General features: G+C 37.8%; 1 protein-coding gene across 4 annotated transcripts in view; it reads right to left on the minus strand.

Moving 5' to 3' along the window:
* Nucleotides 1-26,847, minus strand: part of LOC115216410 (uncharacterized protein KIAA0825) — a 155,463-nt gene that overhangs the window by 88,944 nt on the left and 39,672 nt on the right. For all 4 annotated transcript variants that reach the window (XM_036506710.1, XM_029785721.2, XM_029785723.2 and 1 more), the window contains exon 2: nucleotides 19,447-19,637. In XM_036506710.1, coding sequence (XP_036362603.1) covers nucleotides 19,447-19,583 — 137 coding nt within the window. In that variant the 5' untranslated portion in view covers nucleotides 19,584-19,637. The remainder of the gene's footprint in view (nucleotides 1-19,446; nucleotides 19,638-26,847) is intronic.

The following is a 26,847-nucleotide window of genomic DNA, read 5'->3' on the forward strand; positions in this document are numbered from 1 at the left end:
CTGCAAGAACTGGAGACTGTTTTAGCTGAAGAATCGACAAAAATTCCTTTGGAAACAATTGAAACTTTGTATGAGTCCATATCTCATAGAATTCAAGCTGTAATTACTGCCAAAGGCAGTCCTACCCCATATTAAAATAAATTTGCTTGAAATTTTAAGGTGTTTCCATTATTTTGTCCAACTCCCTTTTATATATATATATATATATATATATATATAGCTCAAATTTGCAAAACAACAAAAGATGAAGAGAGGAGAGAGAACAACAAGCAGATGTATTGGTTTGACACTCAGCAAGAATGGAAAAGTCTTTGATGTTTCAAGCCTACACTCTTCGACAGAAAGGGTTGACAGGAAGAAAATGGAGAAAGAATGATATATATATAATGATTAATGAAGGAAATGGAAAATAGATTTAGCACTAGTCTTTATTCATTACAACAGTCATTTTCACCAATCCTTCAACTGTTCGTTATGGATAGGATATTGTGCATCTAATTGTGTTGCATCAGTCTGTGCAGTTTCCAACACATCAGGTACATGCATAAAGGGGTAGAACATGCCTAGGACATCTCAGTATATCTAGTGAGGCATCTCCTTCTTTATGTATGTACCTGTTGTGACACAAACTACATAGTTTGATGCAACACAATTAGATACACAAATTCGTACCCATAACAGACAGTTACAGGATGGGTCAAAACGATCGTCGTACTGAGTAAAGACTGGTGCCAAATCTATCTTCCATTTCCTTCATCAATTATTATTATCTCAACTGACACTGCGGAATTCCTGATGTAGATCCAGAGGAAATATACCCCAACCATGGATGATACCAAGTAGCCCAAACTGTTAACATGCTTTACTCAACAAACTAATAGATCCATTAGTCAAAAAAATCACACACACACACACACACACCACACACACACACACACACACATATATATATATACAAAATAAGAAAAGATTGCATCGCAATTCTTAACATTTATGTATTAACTTTGTTGGGTACTTCACTAGCAGTATATTGGATATAGGTTATCCCATGGAGGGTTGCATTTACAACCCCTATCTCAATTTGTGTATATATATATATATATATATATATATATACAAAAACACATTACATAAATATAACTATAAGCTTAAGCTTATAAGCATTCACTGTATATTGGCTTTAGAAAATAGTCTAATATTGTGGCATATAAGACCTTGACAGAAAAAAATGGGTATTAGTACATGTAGGATAAGAAGTGTGGGTTCAATTCCCATGCATACTAATAACTATTTTTTTTCCATCAAGGGCTTATATGCTCCAATAATAAACTATTTTCTAAAGCCAATATACAGCATACACTTATAAACTTAAGCTAATAATTAATTATTATATATAATAATTTTCACTCGTCACTGTTTCTTAAGGCAAAAGCACACACATTCCCATAGTGGCATAGGCCAAGATAATGCTTGCTAACCTATGATGATGCACTAATCTAATCTTAAGTATTCTGTCGCATACTCAGACTACCTCAATTACCTTATCAACCCATTTCTCCGCAAGAAGTATACCCATGCCCATGACCCCGTCAGTGTTCCCTGCCCAGAAAATCTTGTACACGTGTTCTTTGCCTGTGAGGAACCTAGTGGAACCTCCTCTCCACCTTACTTCTTGGAGACAGCACAAATCGTCACATCTCCATTCAAGCATCTCAACAATCTCACCAGACCTACCTTTCAATGTGCCGACGTTGAGAGTGCCAACCCTAAGGGTGTGGGAGGTGTGGGCCCATGAGACCCTGGGATGGGGGACAGCAGCATCGTGTATCTGAAAAGAAAGCTCACATTTGGCAGAATTCATAAACAAACAATAGCCTTCAATTCAACCTGCATACACTACACCATCATATTTATGCACTATATGATCACTACCTTACATAAGAGATAAACCCTAAGTAGGGGTGGGGATGGCATAAAGCCTTTAGAAGTGTTTATAGGAGACAACCAAAGGATGACAGATGACATGAACATCCGATACAGCTGGAGGGGGTGGGAGGGCAGGCGTACTGCGAACTAGCAAATTTAGACGAGAGCATCTTCTGGATACATATTCTTTTGGCGGAGGTATTAAAAATCCAGTAGGGGAATCTGAGTGGGTGCGCTTGTTTATATAGGGTGCGGGTGGTGTGGAGGAAGTCTTGGCAAAGCAAGTGGTAATTGAAAGAAAGAGGCAGACAGACAGACAGTGAGGCTGAGAGAGAGAGAGGGGATGCCAGAGTTAGGGTGGTCAGAACATGAGGGAGAAAAATATTCTTTTGGGATTTGGGTAGCATAATTTAATGAAACAGCAAATATCGATAATAGTAAAATAGAATTGAAAAATCTTAGAGTTTTCAGTCAGCCAATCTATGACAAAATTTGAGAAATAAGTGACTGTGTGATAAACTTGAATAACTGAATATGTGGCGGTTAAGGATACGCGTGAACTGAGGTTATCTTAAGGCAGCAACGAGGAAGACGAAACTATTGAAACTATATTTACATGTTTACATAGTAATGAAATAGACAGAATAATGAAAGGAACTAATAAGGGGTTTATGACAATGCATAAATTTTATTATAATTACTATGGTCATAATTTTTTTCTTACATATTTGTATTGTCCTTTGAAACATGCATATGTATTGATTCATATTTTGTATCAAATCTAATTTTGATTCAACATCTGTTTCTCCTCCATTTCTCTATAGTTGTTTATGGTATATTTATACCTATTATGCATATATATATATATATATATATATATGTAGAAGAAGACACTTGCTTAAGATGCTTAGCAGTGGGACTGAACCCAAAACCATATGGATGGGAAGCAAGTTTCTTAACCACACAGCCACACTTGCATCTATAACCATACCTGAAACCATATCTATAAGCAACAATACAGCGTAATTTGTAAGTTCTGAAGAGTGACATAAATACATATTTTCCTTTTTCATATTTGCAATTATTGTGTGTATTTTAGGCATAACATGATGATGACGACAAGGATAAAAATAATGATGATCGGGGAGGAGGAGGAGGAGGGAGAAGAAGAAGAAGAAGAAGAAGAAGAAAACATCAGCAATGTAGCAGAGAGCTTCTGCTTTGTTCTTCGTTTGCCAATATGAGATTGGTGTCAGAGTAACATTTGTGTTTCAGAAGGTAGTAAAACCAAATTATCTCAGGTTTAGAACATAATAATATTCTTCGCCATGAACAGAAAGATTTGCAACATCTTTTTGAAGATGGAATTAGTCTGACACTTCCTAAACAGCTATTGGCAACACATTTCCATAATTTGAAGCTGTAATTTGTCATATATTTTCTCTCACAGATGTTGTTGATTTTCAGATGAAAATAAACGTGGAAAAAAAAACTAAAAACAACTGATAGATTTTTTTTTTTTTTTTTGAAAATGGTTGCAAGAGGTCATCAAGCATTTACAAACGAAAATGGTAATATTTTGTAGATCAGGATTAGGTTTTTGGTTAAGTACTCTATTAGGAATCAACACAAGCTGACTGATAATATAGAGAACAAATACTAACAATATTATTTATTTGATAATTTTTGAATTCTTCTGCTGTTTTTTTTTTTTTTATTCTTTCTTCTATTGGGTATTGAGAAAAATATTTCTTTCCCAAAATCAATTTTGTGTTTATTGCTCCACCAACCACCATCTGAAACTGCAACATCTTATTTTTGTATCACTTCCCATGCGTCCAGAGCTCAAATTCCCCCCCCCACCCCACCTCATAAAAGTGCAGGCATGATTGTGTAGTTAAGAAGTTCACTCCCTAACCACATAGTTTCAGGTTCAATACCACTATGCAGTTCCATGGGCAAGTGTTTTTGACTACATCTACAGACTGATCAAAGTCTTGTGAGTAGATTTCATAAATGTAAACTGTAAGAAGCCCATTGAAAATATATCAATGCATTATGTACATGAGTGTGCATACGCAAATGTGTGGAGATTTGCGTCTCTAATCTTGACATCATTTGGTAGTTGCAAAACAAGCATCACTATTACACAAGCATCCTTTGTTTCCAATCTTCCATACAGACATGTTCAATCATGGAGAAATATTACCCGGCTTGGAAAACAGGTGAGGGTTTGCAACAGGAAGGGCACCCACCCAGTCATAGAAAATTTGTCTCAGCACATTCAATCTGGCCAATGCAAGTATGGTTAAATGAATCTTAAAACAATGATAATGATGACGACAACTACAATGACAAAGACGATGATGATGATGGTAAAATACAAGTGACTGGACTAATTGTTAGTGAAAATTGCCTTAATCCAGTTTAATAGTGCTGTCTGAACTGAAATAAGATGGAAGTTTAAACCACCCAAGACACACAGATCTTACTACTTAATAATGCTTTTGTTGACACAACAGGTACGTAAATAATATTCACTGAACACAACATACCACCAATTCCATTTTTACTTTCTCCCCCACCCTCTATGTTTATTTATTTATTTTGCCGGTAGTACCTTTGTCTGTCCCTTTCTTTGCTACCCCTTTTCTTTTGAATGCAATTTCATTATCTACAATGAATATACAAAAACAAAGGTTGTTTGCATAGGCAGTAAAGCAGGTAGTAATATAATGATGGCTAATTATAACAGTTAACAGTGTATTAATGGTTAAAACAAAAACACAAATGCACAGTATTGTTTTAGTTGATACAGATTTACAAGCACAAACCTAAGACAGAAGGAAAAAAAAAAGAAGACAACCAGTCCTCCCATAAGACTTGAAGCATATACCTATTGTTGCAAGCATTTACATTTTCATATATATCATCAACATCATCATTTAATATCTGTTTCCATGTTGGCATGGGCTGGACGGATTGGCAAGAGCTGGCAAGGCTGTTCTGGCCTGATTTCTACTGCTGGATGCCATCCCTAACACCAATCACTTTACAGGGTATACTAACAGCTTTTTACATGGTACTAGCACTAGTGCTTCTTGCATGATGCCAGCACCAGTGCTTTTTACGTGATACTAGCACTGGTATCAATTATAGTGTGGTGGGCGGATCTTCTTGAATACAGCAAGGCACTAGATGTCTCGGTCCTTTATCATCTTTTTTATAAGGCTCAATGTCTTGGGGCCTGTTTTTGGTACTTTGCCCCATGTCTTCCTGGGTTTCCCTTTTCCAAAAATTCCAATCACTTTAAGTGATTGTTACTTCTGTATACAATTGTCCACATCCATACACATCACATTAGGAAACTAGCACAACCTTCCCTCTTGCACACTATTTCTCTTATGCCTAACCTCTCAACTTCTCTCTCAATACACTAACACACTGTAACACATGTACATTGACATTGCATATCCAGTGGAGCATACTAGCTTCACTCTTCCCTAGCCTTTGCTTCTCTTCAGCATTCATGGCCCATGTCTCACTACTATGTAGAATTCTGTTTGGATATATTCATTCACAATTTTCTTTTCACTCAGAGGGAGACCTTTGGTTATTAATGGAAGTAAAAGGTCTCTGAATTTTCTCTATCCTATTCTTATTCTAGCAACTTATATATATATATATATATATATATATATATAATTATTTGAGGGAATATAAATCCAAACTTTCAGGAAAAAAATTCAATTTAGAAATTCTAAATCAAATTTCACACAATGTAATGTATATATATAAAAAATTAGAAAAAAAACACCTTTTATCAATTCAAAATGAACAATTAAATTACACCATCTAGAAAATTACATACAATAGAAATACTAAAATTAAAATAACAATAAAATATCAACGATTAAGTAAATTGCAAAAAAAATAATAAAAATGTATATAATGGTATATATAAATATATATTTATTTGTACCTGTATGCATATGTATCTGTAGTATCATCCCTTTATGCCCATTTTCCATACTGACAAGCATGTATGTGCCTGAGTGCATGCACATGTGTACACACACATACACAGAAAGAGAGATTCTAAAAGGTAAGTTGGCAGAAATGGTAAATTAGCAGAAAAATAAACACCTCTCTATATTTCTTCACATCTCTCTACATTTTGAGTCCAAATTTATCTCAAATATACTGGGTTAGTTAAAGTCACTAAACCCTTCCCTAAATTCATAGTCTAGTGCCTCTATATTCAAAATATTATTAACTGTATGATTTGAATAATTAGCTATATCCATTTACATTTTATGTTCAAATCCCACCAAAGTTTATTATACTTTTTATCAGTTCACGGATAAATTTGTAACAGAAATGAATAGGGTTTGAGTTACTTAACCATGTAATTGATAATCACCAGCAGTAGCAGAATTTTAACATCCACTTTTCAGGTTTGCATGGATCAGGTAAAATTTGTTGAGGCAGATTCTCTACAAGTAGAAGCCCATTGTGACATCAGACTTCACCTATTTTCAAGTAAGATATTCAATATTTCCCTTTGCCAAAAGGTAGAATGGAAATTACTGACACTGCTTGTATGAGAGTGATGCTCACTTTTGACAGTCATACATTATCAAGACAAGAAACGCAAACACACACACACAAACTCCTTAACCACACAGCCATGCCTGCACCACGTCTTCAAAAATGTGTTGCTCAATGCCAATGTGACAAGTCTATATTACCTTTTTTAGTCTATATTTTTATATCATAAGAGCCGTGTTAAATATAATTTCTTCCCTGCAACTGTGTGTAATCGTACTTTAATAAAGGTGGCGGGAGATATCTACTCTTTGTTCAGAGACACAATGAAGAAAATATACACATTCAAACATATAAAAAAATATAACATCAAAGATGATGATGACGATGATGATGATGACAATGATGATGGCGATGATGATGAATCATAAAAGATTTTGCACAACAAACATTGAGGCTTCCAGCTTTTCATCATGAGACTTCAAAAGTAAATCAAAGAGCTTGCAGTTGTCATGGAATGTAAAAACAGCTTCACCCTGCAGCTTTGACTATTGTACCAAGAAGATATAGACTCATAAAATGTGTATGAGGATTAATAATAGACCTTGATTGAGAAAGAATCTTTGAAAAAAAAGAAGTCTAATTGTTAACTTGTATATGAGCTTAGTTTTAAGCAGATGCGATCAACAGTGAGTTAAAATAGAGGAGTTACTAGATTATTAAAAGGTTTATGTTCAAATTCACAGCAAACATATAAAACCAAGCCTACATTCAACTGATTTCACTGAAGTCATTCACCGACATACACAAACCTCTGGTTCATAGATATGCTGTGTCCTCATTCAGCTTCTATTACTACTATAGCAGCCTCTGCTCTTCAGAGCTGTCTGGTTTTACACTCAAACAACCTAAACTCAGACTCAATAGACTCACTCATATCTCTCCTTATCATCCAGTGTCCACTACTCTAAGCCCCATATAGAAAAATCCTTTTCCCAGTTTTTCCTTCTCAGAACATCATCGCCCCTTGACATTCTCTCCCTGCCCATGTTTTTTCTTTGATTTGTAGTTGTTCACAGCAAACATTAACCATATTAGACTCACTTGTTTTGGAGTGTCTGCAAAGAAAATGGACATACTAGTCCTCATAACCAAACATAAGCAGTAAGAGGCTTACTTACCAACCACATGGTTCCAGGCTCAGTCCTACTGAGTGACACCTTGGGCAAGTATCTTCCACTATAGCCTCAGGCCAACCAAAGCCTTGTGAGTGGATTTGGTAGACGGAAACTGAAAGATGGCCGTCATACATATATATGTACATGTTTGTGTTTGTTCCCCCTACTATCACTTGACTACCAATGTTGGCACGTTTACATCTCCATAACTTAGCAGTTCAGCAAATCTTCAAGGAATGTTACTAAAATCAGTCTGTCATTCCATCAAAAGTACACCTCAGTCTCTCATCCACTCATAATTTGCGTCCAAGAGCATCATTAGTGACAGGTTTCCATTCGCAGTACTTCTAACAGCAACAGTTAAAAGAAGCATCTGCATAACTCCATCCAAAACAAATATCACAAGAGACTATTTAAATAGCATTGGCTATTCAATATTTCCAACAATTTTTACATCATTTAGTAATATATATTACACACTCATACACACGTCCGTGTGTGTGTGTATCATCATCATCATTTAACGTCCGTTTTCCATGCTAGCATGGGTTGGATGGTTCGACTGGGGTCTGGGAAGCCAGGAGGTTGCACCAGGCTCCAGTCTGATCTGGCAGTGTTTCTACAGTTGGATGCCCTTCCTAACACCAACCACTCCGTGAGTGTAAAGGGTAAAGACCCCCTTCGGTCATGAATGACCATGGGATTGCACCTAGAAAGATACCCTCCTAGACACAAGTCCGGGCAAGGTTGCTTATGGAAGGCCAGCAGTCGCCCATGCATACCAGCCTCCCCTCTCCACCCCACCAGTGTTATCCAAGGGAAAGACAAAGGTCGATACAGCTTGACACCAGTGACGTCGCAACTCATTTCTACAGCTGAGTGAACTGGAGCAACGTGAAATAAAGTGCCTTGCTCGAGAACACAACACGCAGCCCTGTCCGGGATTCGAGCTCACAACCTCACAATCGTAAGCTCGACGCTATAACCACTGAGCCATGCGCCTTCACTGGGTGTATTGGGTGCTTTTACATGCCACTGGCACAGGGGCCAGAAGAGGCTGTCAATGGCCACGATCGGTTTGAGCTTTTTAAGTGCCACCGGCACGGAAGCCAATCAAGGCGGCGCTGGCATCGGCCACTTTCAGATGGTGCTTTTTACATGCCACCAGCACAGATATCTATACACACACACACACATACATAATAAACATAAACATACACACACACACACACACACAATACCTCTGCAGTATTTCCATTCTTCCAAATCCCATTCACAAGGCTATAGCAGAAGATATTTGCTGAAGGGGCCAAACAAGCAATGAGATCAACCTCAGAGCCACATGGTTGCAAAGTAAAATTCTTAACCACACAGCTATTCCTGTATCCTTAAAAACAATGAAACCAGAGCTCCACTGCATCCCTTAGGTCATCTTTCAACACCCAATTTCAACAACATGAAATATTTCCACACACCTCACCAAAAGAAGGTAGTTATCATGATATTGAAGAGGAGTGTATTAAGAAAGAGAAGTCTAAGAAAAATATCATCTTAATCCAAAGATAACAATGCTAGACAGTGTAATAGAATGAGATAGAAAAAGTACAGAGATTTGAAGCTGACCATATGGTAATAAACAAAACATTTAACAACTTTATATCTATTTATGAGAAAGAAGCTTAGAACAAGTGTAGTGGAATGCCTGAAGTGAAATTGGAAGAGGTGTATTGAGGTTAAAGAATGTTAGACGCTATGAGGGATAAAATAATTTACTCTTGATAAAGGTTATTCAAAATACATATATCTATATATATACACACACACACACGCATATATATATATTGATATACACACACACAGATACATATACACATACACACACATATACACAGATATGCATACACACAAATATAGATAAACATATACATACATACATACATAGATATATACAGGCACACACACACAGATACATATATATACATACACATATCCGTATAGATACATACATATATATATATATATATATATATATATATATATATATATATATACACATACATACATGCATACATATATATATATATATATATATATATATACATACATTCATACATATATATATACATACATACATTCATACATACATATATATATACATACATTCATACATATATATGCATACATTCATATAAATACATATATATATATATATATATATATATATATATACATACATTCATATAAATACATACATTCATATAAATACATATATATATATATATATATATATATATATATCAATTAGTCAATTTAGGGTAGCAAAAAAAATTCAATAGAAATTTATCGCTACCAGCGGCCTGGTGGAAAAGAGAAAATAGTCATCGACTAAATATATAAATATAACAATTTAGGAGTGACCCCAACAGGTCACTCGTCCACCAGAAAGAGCAGCCATAACTCACACCGCCAAGTAGTAGTAATTCAGAAATTAGGTGAAAATTTAAAAACATTTACCCTAATTCATCTTTTAGACGTTGCAACGTTTCTGTGTCATTAATGATTAAATTAGCTTAATTAAATTAATTTAATTTAATTAAGCTAATTTAATCATTAATGACACAGAAACGTTGCAACGTCTAAAAGATGAATTAGGGTAAATGTTTTTAAATTTTCACCTAATTTCTGAATTACTACTACTTGGCGGTGTGAGTTATGGCTGCTCTTTCTGGTGGACGAGTGACCTGTTGGGGTCACTCCTAAATTGTTATATATATATATATATATATATACATACATACATACATTCATACATATATATACATACATTCATATAAATACATACATTCATACATATATATACTTACATTCATATAAATACATATATATATATATATATATATATATACATACACACATACATAGATATATATATATACACACACACACACACACATATATATATACACACACATTACATATATATATATACACACACAGATACACACATGTACATATACAAATACACATACACATACACACACAATCCCACTCATGCTAGCATGAGAGGCAGACATTAAATGATGATGATGACACAGACATATACATCCATTCGCTCACACACACATATACATCAATTCATACACACACACACACACACACACACACACACATGCACAGAACATAGAAATTGCTAGAGATCTATCTGTACACTGTCTGCATTAAATAAATAAGTGCAGTAATAAAGTATGTTGGTGTGTGGTTATGTGTGAGCCTCTGAGTGTTTGGATAATTTATGGGTATGGTTGTGTGTTTAAGAAGTCTACATTGCAACCATGTAGTTTCGGCTTCAGTCCCATGGAATGGCACATTGGGCAAATGTCTTCTACCATCACCTCAGGCAAACCAATGCTTTGTGAATGGAATTGGTAGACAGAAGCTGTACAAAAGGCGGTGAGCTGGCAGAAGCGTTAGCACACAGGGCAAAATGCTTAGCGATATTTCGTCTGCTGATACGCTCTGAGTTCAAATTCCACCAAGGTCGACTTTGCCTTTCATCCTTTCGGGGTTGATTAAATAAGTACCAGTTACGCACTGGGGTCAATATAATCGACTTAATCCATTTGTCTGTCCTAATTTGTCCTCTCTGTGTTTAGCCCCTTGTGGGTAGTGAAGAAATAGGTATGTCGTCTGCCGCTATGTTCTAAGTTCAAATTCCGCCGAATCAACTATTCCTTTCATCCTTTCAGGGTCTATAAATTAAGTACCAGTTACACACTGGGGTCGATGTAATCGACTTAATTCCTTTGTATGTCCTTGTTTGTCCCCTCTATGTTAAGCCCCTTGTGAGCAGTAAAGAAATAAGAAGCTGTAGAAAAGCCCATCATTATGTCAGCAGATAGATAGATAGATAGATAGATAAACCAATAGACAGACATAACTCTGTGTGTGTGTGCGCGCACGCAAATGTTGGCATACTACAGTTTCACCTTCAGAATGAACTGATACAATGCTTTACACCCCTTGCCAACATAACCACCAGTCACTGGGCACTATCAAAGACCAGTGAAATAAAAAAAATATCTCTTATCTAAAAAACAGATGGGGGTATGCAACAGGAAAGGCATCCAGCTATTAAATACTGCCTCAAACAACTCCTCATCCAACTCATTCTAGCATGGAAAATGGGCATTAAACAAACCGAGGAATTATGTAACATATCATCCATCTTTTCATCGCCCAATTTTTTACCGGTCCCCAGGCCTCACCTACCTCAAAGCAAGGTGCTATTTCCCAGTAGCCAGACCCATTCTCATGGAAGGCCAGAGGCAAAGTGATATTCATTTATAACTCTCCTGTGGTGTCAAGAGAGAGAGACAAGTGCATGCACAAACACACACACATTTATATCAACATCATTTTGATGTCTGCTTTTCTATGTTTGCAGGAGTCAGACAGAAGGTACAGAGTTAGATTTTTCACAGCTAGACACTCCTTCTGCCACCAAACCTCACTTATTTCCAAGCAAGGTAAAATTACCCCATGGCTTGGCATGCTTCTGCAGAATATTGGAAATGAATGACACTGCTTGTATGACAATGACACTCATATGCAAATACCACATGATATAAAGACAAGGATACAAACACACATACATACATGTGTGTGTATATAGTACATGTATGTATGTATGTATCTATCTATCTATCTAGCTATCTATCTGTCTGTCTGTCTATCTATACAACAGGTCTTTCTCTTTTTCTCAGTTTCCTATTTCTTTACTGCCCACAAGGGGCTACACACTGAGGGGACAAACAAGGACAGACAAACTGATTAAGTCGATCATATCGACCCCAGTGTGTAACTGGTACTTATTTAATTGACCCTGAAAGGATGAAAAGCAAAGTCGACCTCGGCAGAATTTGAACTAAGAATGTAGCAACACACAAATTATCACTAAGCATTTCGCCCGGGGTGCTAACATTTCTACCAGCTCGCCGCCTTCACTCAACCAAATTCACTCACAAGGCTTTGGTCAGCCCAGGGACATAGTAAAAGACATTTGCCCAAGGTAACATGAAGTAGGACTGAACCCAGAACCATGTGATTGGGAAGCAAACTTTTTTAACATACAGCCATGCATGTGTATGTGTGTATCACACACACACACACACACACACACACACACGAATGTTCAATTAATAAACATAAGTAAAAGTATTGGTTTTTGGAGTTTCTTACCAGATGAATGATCAATCAAGTAACAAAATGTTTGATTGGTTACTGTTGAGATTTAGGGTTCTCATAAGTAGAACTAGCCAGAGTTTGCTACATCTGGCCAGCAACCTTTCCACTGATTATTCTTCAGTTACCTGTAAGATTTTTACCTTTGAAAAAAAATAACTCTGACTAGTGAGAGAGTGAATCATCAACTTCGAATTGAATATGTAGGAGGGGGGAGTGCATGAGTGGGGCGGGCATTCATATGTTTATGGGTCTGTGAGTATATATCTATGCATTTCTGTGTGTGTGCCTGTGTGTGTGTGTGTGTGTGTGCATATGTAGGTGGGTTGGTGTATTTGTGTGTATGTAGGTTTGTGCATATGTGTTGGTTTGTACATTGTGTATATGAGTGTGTATTTGTGTGTGTGTTGTTTGTTCCTTCTCGAGCCGTGCCTGGCTCATAAGGGCTGGTTTCCCGGTTTCTTGGCGTATAGGTTCCCTACCTGGACAGGACGCCAGTCCGTCGCAGGTGAGCTGCAAGATGCAGGAGGAAAGAGTGAGAGAAAGTTGTGGCGAAAGAGTCAGCAGAAGTTTGCCATTACCTTCTGTCGGAGCCGTGTGAAGCTTAGGTGTTTTTGCTCATAAACACACACATCGCCTGGTCTAAGATTCGAACCCACGATCCCTCGACCGCTCTAACCACTAGGCCATGTGCCTCCATGTGTGTGTGTGTGTGTATGTGAGTGGGATGATGCATTTGTGTTTGTTGATTCTTACATTGTATGTGTGTGTGCAATGGTGTGGAGGTTGGTGCATTTGTGTGTATATAGGCTCTTGCATGTATGTGTTGGTTAGTGCATTGTGTGTGTATGTGCGCGCACACACACACACTTGTACTTACAGATCAACTCAGGCTTCATTTTAAGACTTAAAAATAGTCAGAAAACAGCTCAATGCAGAGATGCTGTAATAGATAATTGAAGCACCAAGATATTTATGTTACTAATTAGTTATCAATAGTACTTTATTTACTAATTATATTAATTAAACTAGCATATGGGTTCAACAGAGTTCAGCATGTCTGGCAGTTACACAACCATATTTATACCTCTCATTGTAAACATTCTGTAGGTGGAGGTGAGAAGCAAAGAAGATTATTATTATTATTATTAATATTCTGTTACCAAGATGATATAACTAACAAGTTCTGAAGGCGGGGGGGGGGGTAAGAATGGAGATTAGGTCAGAAGACAGACAGGAACTGTCGTTGAAGTGGTTCTGGTTGTTTAGCCCTAAATCAGCTCTGATCAGGCAGACCTACTGCCAAAGGCATTCCAACTGTTGCATTTTCATAAAGATAGGCGCAGGAGTGGCTGTGAGGTAAGTAGCTTGTTTACCAACCACATGGTTCCAGGTTCAGTCCCACTGCGTGGCACCTTGGGCAAGTGTCTTCTACTATAGCCTCGGGCTGGCCAAAGCCTTGTGAGTGGATTTGGTAGACGGAAACTGAAAAGAAGCCCGTCGTATATATGTATATATATATCTATGCATGTGTGTGTTTGTGTGTCTGTGTTTGTCCCCCCCTCGCATTGCTTGACAACCGATGCTGGTGTGTCCCCGTTACTTAGCGGTTCGGCAAAAGAGACCAATAGAATAAGTACTGGGCTTACAAAAGAATAAGTCCCGGGGTCGAGTTGCTCGATTAAAGGCGGTGCTCCAGCATGGCCGCAGTCAAATGACTGAAACAAGTAAAAGAGTAAAGAGTAAAGAGTATATCTAGTATTTCAGTAAGGAAGGGAACTGGCAGAATTGTTGGCATGCCAGGAAAATGCTTAGTGGCATTTCATCCATCTTTACGTTCTCAGTTCAAATTCTGCTGAGGCTGACTCTGCCTTTCGTCCTTTCGGGGTTGATAAAATAAGTACTAGTTTAGTACTGGGGTCAATGCTATCAACATGCCCCCTCCACCGGAATTACTGGCCTTGTGCCAAAATTTGAAATTATTATTATTATTATCACTATTACAATTATGTGGAGGCGCAATGGCCCAGTGGTTAGGGCAGCGGACTCGCAGTCATAGGATCGCGGTTTCGATTCCCAGACCGAGCGTTGTGAGTGTTTATTGAGCAAAAACACCTAAAGTTCCACAAGGCTCCGGCAGGGGATGGTGGTGATCCCTGCTGTACTCTTTCACCACAACTTTCTCTCACTCTTACTTCCTGTTTCTGTTGTACTTGTATTTCAAAGGGCCGGCCTTGTCACTCTCTGTGTCACGCTGAATATCCCCGAGAACTACGTTAAGGGTACACGTGTCTGTGGAGTGCTCAGCCACTTACACGTTAATTTCACGAGCAGGCTGTTCCGTTGATTCGGATCAACCGGAACCCTTGTCGTATTAACCGAGTGCTTCCCATTACAATTATTATCATCATCATCATTATTTAGTAGAAGGAGGAGGTGAAGCAGTTGCCTTGACCTTTGTCAGCCCTTCCATGCTGTTGAGATCAATGAAGCTAATGTTCAGCCTGAAAGGTGAGATCAATACTAAGAAAAGATAATGCAATAAGCAGGGCAGAGCAATGGGTGATGATGTCTACAAAAGGAGACATCACTATATCTTATTGATATAATCACTTACAGACGATGACTAGAAACATATAGTAAGGTCAACTGGAAGTGGAGTAGAGTGAGGAGGTGGTTCATATACATCTTTATATATAAAAGTGAAGTTGTGTGTCTGTCTCCTACAATTTAGATTCCTAACTACTCCCACATTTTGCGGTGCAGTTTAACCAAAAGCGGGTATCTTATAGTTGTGATTCATATCGACCCCTTCTGGGTATTAGCGCACGTCCACGATGAGTCTACAATTTAAAAAAAAATTTACCATCATTTTTTCCCATTTTTAATTCATTTTTTGGCTATTATATAAGGGAAGTAACTCTCTAAAAATGCTTATATAGTTATTTCCCTTACAAACCCAAGCAACGCCGGGCGATACTGCTAGTTTCTAAATAAATGTAAATAAATAGCTGTTGTTGCTTAGCTCCAGTGTTTGAATATGACTGTGAAACACAGAGAAATCTCTACCACAGGATCAGTTGCTTGTCCAACAAGGCAGTATCTACATTAGAGGCTCTCAACTGGGGTCCATCTAAAATTTTGGGGGTTCCACACAAGCAAAATACCAAACTGGGGATCTATGTTAGTATTTTAAGGTCCTTAAAAGATTTTTGCTTTAGATGCATTTATTACAAAAGACAGCTAGGTTTCTTTCTCCAATGTTTTACAAAGTTCAACCTACACAAGTTAATGTGTGAAAAACAAATTAGAAACTTTAAAAGATTATCTATAAAAGAAGTTTTTAAACAACCGCGGGCATGGCTGTGTGGTTAGGGAGCTTGCTTCCTAGCTACATGGTTCCGGGTTCAGTCCCACTGCGTGGCATTTTGGGCAGGTGTCTTCCACTATAGCCCCGAGCTGACCGGAGCTTTGTGATTGAATTCGGTAGGTGGAAGTTACTGCCGTGTGTGTATATGTGCGTATAGCTGCTCAGTGCCTCTCCGAAAGAGAGAGAGGGAAATGGCTAAGGGGGGTCCACCAGGATCGAATACTAATCAAAGGGGCCCATAAATAAAAAAAACGGTTGGGAACTACCGATCTACATGGTCAATCAATATGCTAGAAATAACAGCCAAATCTCCCTTAATCCTTTAGCATTCAGATTACTCTGTTGCATGTAATGCTTATTAATTAACATTGTTTTGAATTAATTATGCATTATTCTGTGGCTTCGACATTTCAATGGTGTGGTTGTTTATTTTTAGAATGACATTGTATGGTTGGTGTGAGAGGTCAGATCTGATCACTTTGAACATAAAACTTGTAAAATATTTGGGGACGGATATGGCCAGTTTAAATGCTAGAGGGTTAAATGACATCCCACTATTAAAGATGAAATTTACAAAACGTGTGTGTGAGTGTGTGTGTATTTGCTGTCACAAAGATATTCACTTCTCTAACACAAGAATTAAGATTTAGTTCCACTAAACAGCACCTTGGACAAATGTCTTTTACTATATAGTTCCAGGCCAACCATTGCTTTGTGAGTGAATTTGGTAGACAGAAGCTATACAAAGCCTGTTATCATCACCATCTTCATCTTTTAATGTCTACTTTCCATACCAGCATGGGTTGGATGGCTTGACAGGAGCTGGTAGGCCAAGGGACAGTGCCAAGCTCTAGTGTCTGCTTTGGCATGGTTTCATCAGTTGGTTGTCCTCCCTAACACCAACCACTGTACAGAGTGTATTAGGTACTTTTCATGTGGCACCAGCACTAGTTAGGTCCCTAAGCAACATGCAAGACAAGACCTTTTAATTGAAGCTGGGGAGTAGTATTGAGGAAGATGGCTCTGTGTCAGGTGATGAAAGGCTATGGTATGATAGAGGGACAGTAACAGATGCTTTGCTATAGAGGAGATACATGGCTACCCCAGCTGGAAAGACAAGGGAGAGAGTAGATGGTGAAGATGTGTCAGCGTGCACCCTCAAGTTACAGGGAGATGTATATACGTAGTACAGAGGACTGGATAAGGTGAACGGGCAGGTTAGTTCACGAGGGTGCAAAAGAAGAAAGGGAGATGGTGGTGAGGAGAATGCAGAGAGTGAACACAGGTAGAGGGAGGGGTTTAGGAAGATGAGACGTTGGAGAGAGAGATTCATTAAGGACAAATTGTGCACAGTTAAGCTTGCGAGAGTACAAAAGGAGAATGGGAAATAGGAGAGAAGAAACAAAGTAAAGGTAAAGGCAACTTCAAGTCATGCTGACTCATAAGGGCCAGTTTACCCAGTTTCCATGACATAGAAATTTCTCACCTGGACAGGTAAGAATTACCATAGAATTACTCATTTTTGCCAGCTGAGTGGACTGAAGCAATGTGAAATGAAGTGTTTTGCTCAAGAAAACAATGCATTGCCTGGTCTAGGAATTGAAACCACAATCTTAATGATCAGGTGTCCAACACCCTAACTACTAAGCCATGCACCTCCACATAGGAAAAAAAGAAATGCAGTGAGTGGTAAACATGAGTGGCTGGAGAGAGGGAGGGGTGGTAGGAAGATGAGTTGTGTGGAAGAGGGGTTTACACATAAAAGACATACTTTTAGGGAGTCATTTTTACTTAAATATACAGGTCATCTCAAGCAATATCAGCGTGTGTGTTTGTGTGTGATTGTGAGTGCAAACTACAGACAGTGATGTCTGTTGATATAGCCCTTTCAATAAATCATCCACTAGCTATGAGCTTTTAAAAATGAGTAAATGAAAACTCCCTTACTTTAAAGATAGGTAAGGGTTAGTGACAAGAAGGACATCTGGCTGTAAAACAATGATTCAATATGTATTCATCTAACATTGTTCAGTGGATGACAGTAGTGATGTCCCAATCAGGTTGCACTCCCTCCCCTTTGCTCAAGGGCTCATAGGCTTTCTCGGAAGTACTCTTTTCCAGTAAATTTGACAGTGTAGTGAAAACATAGATCTTAAATATATGGTGTATCTTAAATGGCAAAAGTTGGCCCATGAGTTCATATAGTTTGTAGACCATGTATATTTTTCTATCTCATTCCTCCCTACCACATTTTCTCTTCAACTGATTTTATGCTACTCCCAACAAAAACTGTAAATTTATTTGTGTAATATCCCTGTCAACTGAAGGGGATATTACTTCAGTTGAGGGGTCTTGCCTTGCAAGGTACTTGGTGACCCCATTAGTGCTGGTAACATGTAAAAAGCATCCAGTACACTTGTGACAAGAGTTTCCACTGGCAGTGCCCCAGCATGGCTACAGCCTTAGGGCTGAAACATATATAAGAATAAAAGACTCTCTCTCTCTCTCTCTCTATATATATATATATATATATATATATATATATATTACATATATATCATATATTTATATTGATTTTCCATTTTAGCACATGGCCGGTAATTTCAGGAAAAGGGCTAAGTTGATTACAATGACCCCAGTATTCAACTGGGACTTACTTTATCAACCTCAAAAAGATGAAAGGCAAAGTTGACTTCAGCAGCATTTGAACTCAGAACATAAAGATGGACAAAACCCTGCTAAGCATTTTGCCAAACATGCTAATAATTCTGCCAGCTCACCGCTTTACTTTCAACATCATCATCTTTTAACAACCTGGCATGGGTTGGACGGTTTGACAGGAGCTGACCAGCTCAAAGACTGCCCATGCTCTTTGTCTGTTTTGGCAAAATTTCTATGAAATCATCATCACCACCCAACTACCACCACCATCATCACCATGGATTTTTTTTTTTTCCTTTCACTCTCTTGCTCTCTCTCTCTCTTTTCATCTCCTTTTTTTTCTTAAGAAGAGGAAGAAGATGAATCATCTACTAATAGAACAGAGTCAGAAATAATAGAATGGCAGAATGTTAGAATAAAGAATACGAAAAATAATAAACAAAACCCAAAAACATGGGAGTGAGAGAGATGGAAAAATTTAACTCAAATATATAAATCTTGGTTACTTGAGAAAGAACTTACTCTCTTGAGTTCTGATGGAGTTTCTGGTCAATATGTGCCATGATACCATCAAGAGCACCAACACTGGGTAATCCATTTTCAAAAACATTCTGAAGAACAGGAAACTCTTCGGAATCCAAACCAGATGGAGATGCCATGGCAAATGTCAGTTCACATTAACTTCATTGTTATACATCACAGTCAATGCAGGTCTGAAAAGAGGAATACCAATATTCTTTTTTACCAAAAAAAAAACCAATAATAATAATAATAATAATAATAATAATAATAATCTGAAAACAAGTTCATTTATATCTAAAGTTTCTAAATGCCTTCTCTCTCTCTCTCTCTCTCTCTCTCTCCTCTCTCTCTCTCTCTCTCTGTTTTGATATCATCATTGCTATATCATACACTCTTCCATGCTTGCATGGCTCATTCGGAGTTTACTCATGCAGATTTTTCTCAGCTGGATTCCCTTCCCGTAACCAACCCTCACCTGTTTCCAAACAAGGTAATATTTCCTCCCATTGCCAGACATGGTTTCATGGAATTCCTTGAAGTGAATGACACTGCTTTTATGGCAGTGACACTCTATGACAACTAACACACAATGTCAAGATAAAGAGGCACACACACACACAGATAGATACTTCTCAATCACACAGCTAAGCTTGCACCTTTGGGTTCAATCCTCCTACAGGACACCTTGGACATGTGTCTTCTATTAAAGTCCTGGGCTGGCCAAGTGAATTTGGTAGAAACTGTAGGGATTCCAAGGTATTTTGTGTGTGTATGCAGTGTGTGTGTGTGTGTGCGCGTGTGTGTGTGTGTGTATGGATCTGCTGATCCCGACACTTTTTTCTCTCGCTCTCTCTTCAATTTTTTCCCCTCTCATCCCTTTCTATCAAAGAGCGGAAGCTCAAAATATCAAAGATTTTTCTATTTTTCCCAAGCATCAAACTATTACACCTGCTTGCTGTTTGCTCACCAGTATCTGTCTTTTGTTTTCTGTACTTTTGAACCATATATATGTATATACAAGCAAAAGCCCCCTTCTTCCCCCGTCCAATGGACGGTGCTGAGTTGTCAAACATTTAAACCAAATTTTCTCAAAAGAACTTGTCCAACCGTGCCATAGGCCTCCCCTTTGAGAAACACTGATTTAGCCTAAATTTGAGACGCCAACAAAAGAATAAATAAAGATAGACTTTTTTTCTATTCCAAAGAAAAACGATTTTATTCACACAAATATGCAACCGAAGAGTTTAAAGTACCAGTAAGTACATCGCAACAGCTGATGTACTTGCGTGTACAAATTTACATTCCCACGGCTTTATCGATCACATTCTAACCTGGAATCGATTTTTGTAATTTTTTCAAGACTTATACACGTCCTGATACTGTCAGTATCTGCATATCAAATTTGAGCGCAAACGGATGGAGGATGCCCGAGATCCTAGAAGACACACACACACAGAACAGATTTTATATTATATATATATATCATCATCATCATCATCATTTAACGTCCGCTTTCCATGCTAGCATGGGTTGGACGATTTTGACTGGGGGCTGGCGAACCAGATGGCTGCACCAGGCTCCAGTCTTGATTTGGCAGAGATTCTACAGCTGGATGCCCTTCCTAATGCCAACCACTCCGAGAGTGTAGTGGGTGCTTTTTACGTGCCACTGGCACGGGGGCCAGTCAGGCGGTACTGGCAACGACCTCACTCGAATCCTTTTATACATGCCACCAGCACAGGTGCCAGAAGGCGACTTTGGCAACGATTACACTCGAATGGTGCCCTTTTACGTGCCCACTGGCACAGAAGCCAGTTATATATATATATATATACATACATACACACACACAATAGGGTAAGTCAAAAATTATATGCATATTTGATTCTGTAATTTATTAAAACAAAAGCAGAGGTTGAACAATTACATTTTTCTACATAGTCTCACAGAGTGTGTGTCTGTGTGTGTGCACGCACACACGCATGCGCTTATTAAAGAGCATGTAAGGATAGGAAATGCTATCACAGTCAACATGAACATACACTAAAATGCTTCAGAAAAATATATAATCCTATCTTACAATTTTCAAAATAACTATGGAATTTAGTACAATATCATTTTGTCAACCAAACAGTAAATCTTTAGCATTTATTCAATCCACATTTATTTCATTGTTGTTAAATAACAGACAGAATACATATGACTTTCATCTCTAAAAATGTAATTGGAATGTTTTGTTGTTCCTAGTCTGTCAATCAGTGCTAGCTTTGGTCTGAGCATCAAAAAGCAACATCAAAATCAAAAGATGTTAATGCCGTGTTTTTCACAGAACATTCTAGAGTCAACAATAATTGAATCAACATAGTGAGCCCTTTTGATGCCAACTGCCATATGATCATCCTTGGTTCTATGATACGAACTTACTGTTTTAGAGTGATCTAAATTTAACCTCCAATAAAAATTTCACACTACTTTATGTTTTACACGCCAGATTATTAATGACAGTTATATTACTAAATCCTGCATTATTTTCAAACTTAATCGAAACAAAAGCAATGTATTTCAACAGAAATATGGTAACAAAAGGGAAGACTAGTTTTATCACTGATGATTGTGCCCATCATTTTGGTTACTGATTCCACCAAACCAAAATAGAACCGTAGTTAAGTAGAGGTCACTGCTGGAGACAGAGGTTGTATTGTATTGTTCCAGTGATCATGAATGAATAAATACACTTTGACATTTTTTCAACCAATTCAATTACAACCATACAAAACTGGATATTTTATTAATTATTTTTGCACAAATAAACCACAGAACATTGCACCAAATACTGCATGTATTCTTCCAAAAATATCCCTCACTAAACTGCCTTTCCACCCTCTGTTGAATTTCCAAAAACTACAAACAAATATGCCTTACACAGATATATATATGTATATATATATATATATATATATATATATATACCATCATCATCATCATTTAACGTCCGCTTTCCATGCTAGCATGGGTTGGACAAATGACTGAGGGCTGGCGAACCAGATGGCTGCACCAGGCTTCAATCTTGATCTGGCAGAGTTTCTACAGCTGGATGCCCTTCCTAACGCCAACCACTCCGAGAGTGAAGTGGGTGCTTTTATGTGCCACCGGCACGGGGCCAGTCAGGCGGTACTGGCAACGACCTCGCTCAAATCTTTTACACATGCCACCGGCACAGGTGCCAGTAAGGCAATGCTGGTAACGATCACGCTCGAATGGTGTCTTTTACATGCCACCGGCACGGAGGCCAGATAGCTGCTCTGGCAATGATCAAGCTTGGATGGTGCTCTTAATACCCTACTAGCATGGGGCTCAAGTGCCAGTAAGGCAATGCTGGTAACGATCACGCTCGAATGGTGCCTTTTAAGTGCCACTGGCACGAAGCCGGTTAGCCACTCTGTCAATGATCACACTCATATGGTGCTCTTTGCACCCCGCTAGCACGGACGCCATTCATCGATTTTGATTTTGATTTCACTTGCCTCAACAGGTCTTCGCAAGCAGAGTTTTAGTGTCCAAAGAACGAAAAGGTACACATAAGTATATATATATATATATAGCAAAAACTTCTATGAAACTATAGTTTAACCCTTTAGCGTTCAAATTGTTCTGTCAAATATAATGCTTATTCATTCCCATTGCTTTAAATTAATCATGCATTATGTCGTAGCTGTGATATTGTAGGGTAGGTGCAAGAAGCTGAATCTGGCTGGTCTGAACATAAAGGAGGTAGAATATTTAGGCTGGATATGACCAGTTTGAATGCTAAAGGTTTAAATTAGCTTTTATTGTCTTTCATAACACTGAGAAGACACCAAAATACTAGTCAATCTGTATCATGAACAATATAAGATACTAGCAGTATCGCCCGGCGTTGCTCAGGTTTGTAAGGGAAATAACTATAAAGCATTTTTAGAGAGTTATAGCCAAAAAATAGCAAAAAAATGGAAAAAAATGATGGTAAATTTTTTTTTGAGAGTTAAAAAAGGTCAAGTTGCATCCCCTAGACAGTCTGTGGTTTGTGTTTCTGATTCTCGACCCCATGTCGAATTTATCGATTTTTTTCAGAACTGGGGGAACTTTTCAAAATTTTCGCGGCGTTAGTTTTGAATTATGACATTGGGCTATGTGTGTGTCAAGTTTCATCAGAATCGGTTGAAAGCCGTGGTCAGGGTGAGGGTACAACCAAACAGACACACAGAAACACACAGAGACAAACTGCCGTTTATATAGAGAGAGACTAGTGTACTGGTCAAAGTGAACCAAGTGCAGTATAAAACACACACATACTAGTCAAAATTGCACCATGTACAACATAAAATACCAGGATACTGGTCATCTTGGAACATGCACAATATAATAGACACCAACATGCCTGTCAATTAGACCAAGTACCGGGCATCAATATACTAGTCGAGAGAAGTGTGGGTAATGCTGCAATATGACAAACACTGTAAGAGTATGAGATATGATCTCTTTCATACCCTTCACTTGTGACACTTGCAAAAATTAGTTGACATGATGTGAGAGCATTGAGCTACAACAGCTTGTTTGCAGGAAGAAGAACACGAAATACAAAAAGGAAGATGTTAGCTGTATTTTCCTATTAACAGCTGATCATACATCACCATCTGCATGAATAGGACAATTCAGCAAATCAACTAAGCCTCCCCACTTAAAGTAGCTGGCCTTGTGCCTAAATTAGAAATACTACTACTACTATTATTATTATTATTATTATTATTATTATTATTATTATTAGATGGCAAACTGGCAAAATTGTTAATGTTTCAGACAAAATGCTTAGTGGTATTTTATCTGATTCTCTAAGTTCTAAGCCACACACATTGATCTCAGCCCTATCTCTGCTAAAACATTCCTAAGACCAACTTCCAAGAGAGCCTCAATATAGCCACATCACTGGTAGAAATAACAGCAAAAACCCACTCTACCTTCATAAAGAAAAAGGACAGATTGGATAATGTAGTCTAGGATACACTGCACATCGGAACCAAAATAGGATAGTCATAGCTAGAACATCTTTGATCACAGGTCTGCAGGATTGTGCAGGATTAGAGCTGAGCTAAAAACACCCACAACAGTGATAGAACCCCTCTGCTCATTACTCAATACCATTGCCAATAGCCATCTGTCTCTTATGTAACCCCACTATGACCATCACCCCACCTTATCATCAAACAATGGTTTAATGCCATAGTTACAGGAATTTCCATTCACCAACACAGTTCTTTGATGAAAGAAAAATTAAGCAGATTAACTGTGACTGCTACAAGAGACTGTAGATTTAATAGCATTATTTTCAACATAAATCCGATATTTATCATGTCAGACTAACTAGTATGCAATGGGTACGCCACATAGTCACTCAATCTGTTGAAATAACAACTAAATTCTTCTTCAAATTACACCCTACTGTCTTAAATAAGGAAAAGATATGTTGAATAATGTAATCCTACAATTCTACATATTCTTAAAACAAAGTGTGATGATCACAGCTGGAATGTCTCTTGATCACAGGTCTGCTCTATCAGAGCTGACCTGGGGCTAAACAACAACAACAGCAACAACCAATATATGTTTTGTTGAACAGTTAATTGTTAATGGATCACAATAAACTATCAGTGAAACCATCAAATCAATATGCGTCTCAGACAAGTAGTGGTGGTAGGAGTGAAGGTGGTGCTGCTGGTAGCAATTGTGGTGGTGGTGGTGGTAGTGGCGGTGGTAGTGGCGGTGGTAGCGGTAGAAGACAGTAAATACACATTCAGTCACCATTACAGTGTTTTTTTTCAATATGTTTCTCCTGAAATGCTGCTACCTCAAAGCATTCTCCACTGCCCCTCCCCTCCCCCTCCACATCCCCTCCACCTCCCAACATACAACACATCAAACCAGTACATGTGTCTCAGTCATGAAGAAGCACCTGGTATTTATTCTATAAATATTCATTCATTCACCATTTCCAGTTTTCTTCAGTTTCTTCTCAAAAACTAAAAAAAAAACACAACACAACACACCACCGCTGCCAAACAAGCTAACAAGGTTGTTATTTATTCTCTATCAGTTCTTTTCCATAAATCAATCAATCCAATATAATAATAATAATAATAATAATAATAATCGTTTCAAATTTTGCCACAAGGGCAGCAGTTTTGGGAGAGGGAATGAGTCGATTACATCAACCCCAGTGTTCAACTGGTACTTATTTTATCGAACCTGAAATGATGAAAAGTAAAGCAGACTTCAGTGAAATTTTTACTCAGAATGTAATAATAATAATCCTTTCTACTAAAGGCACAAGGCCTGAAATTTTGGGGGAGGGGACTAGTCGATTACATCAACCCCAGAGTTTCACTGGTACTTAATTTATCGATCCCAAGGGGATGAAAGGCAAAGTTGACCATGGCGGAATTTAAACTCAGAACACAGAGACAGGTGAAATATCGTTAAGCATTTTGTCCAGCATGCCCACAATTCTGCCAGCTCACCATCTTAATAATAATAATAATAATAATAATAATCCTTTCTACTAAAGGTACATGACTGGTATTTAATTTACTGACCCCAAAAAGATGTAAAGCAAAGTCAACCTCAGCAGAATTTGAACTCAGAATGTAAAGATTGATGAAATTCTGCTAAGTATTTGGCCCAGCATGCTAACAATTCTGTCAGCTCACCACCTTAATAATAATAATAATAATAATAATTAAAATCAAAACATATTTGTTAAATGACATGAGCAGTGAAGCAGTGTTTTTCAACTTTTTCTAAATTCTATTCTAGAAAATATTTTACAGATCCTACAGAATTAATATCACATCACTTATCACCATCATCATCTTTTAATGTCCATTTTTCCATGCTTGTGTGGTTCAAACAAAATTTTGTCAAGGTGGATTTTCAATGACCAGATGCCCTTCCTGTTAGGGCCATGCATATGTCAGAAGACTGAAAATGAAAGACACCACCTGCACAATAACAACACAAACTAACAGCTCTCACACAATGCCAAAGCAAGGAGATACTAACACGCACGCATGCACACACACACACACAAAATAGGTTCCTTTTTTTTGCTTCCATCAACCAGATCCATTCACAATGTTTTGGTTGGCTGCCAAGAGCTATAGCTGAAGACACTTGCCCACGGTGCCACATGGGATTGAACCTGAAACCATGTGGTTGGACAGCAAACTACTTACCACACAGCCTAAAAAAAAAGTCAACTAATTCTTTTAAATGACATAGAGTACTATGAATGAACAACTAATTGAAATGAAAACAAAAAAACAAGAAAACTTTTGACTCAGTACATAAAAAACATGAACCAATTAGGAA

This window comes from Octopus sinensis, linkage group LG10 (assembly GCF_006345805.1).
Source record: "Octopus sinensis linkage group LG10, ASM634580v1, whole genome shotgun sequence".
In the NCBI taxonomy this organism is placed as follows: domain Eukaryota; kingdom Metazoa; phylum Mollusca; class Cephalopoda; order Octopoda; family Octopodidae; genus Octopus; species Octopus sinensis.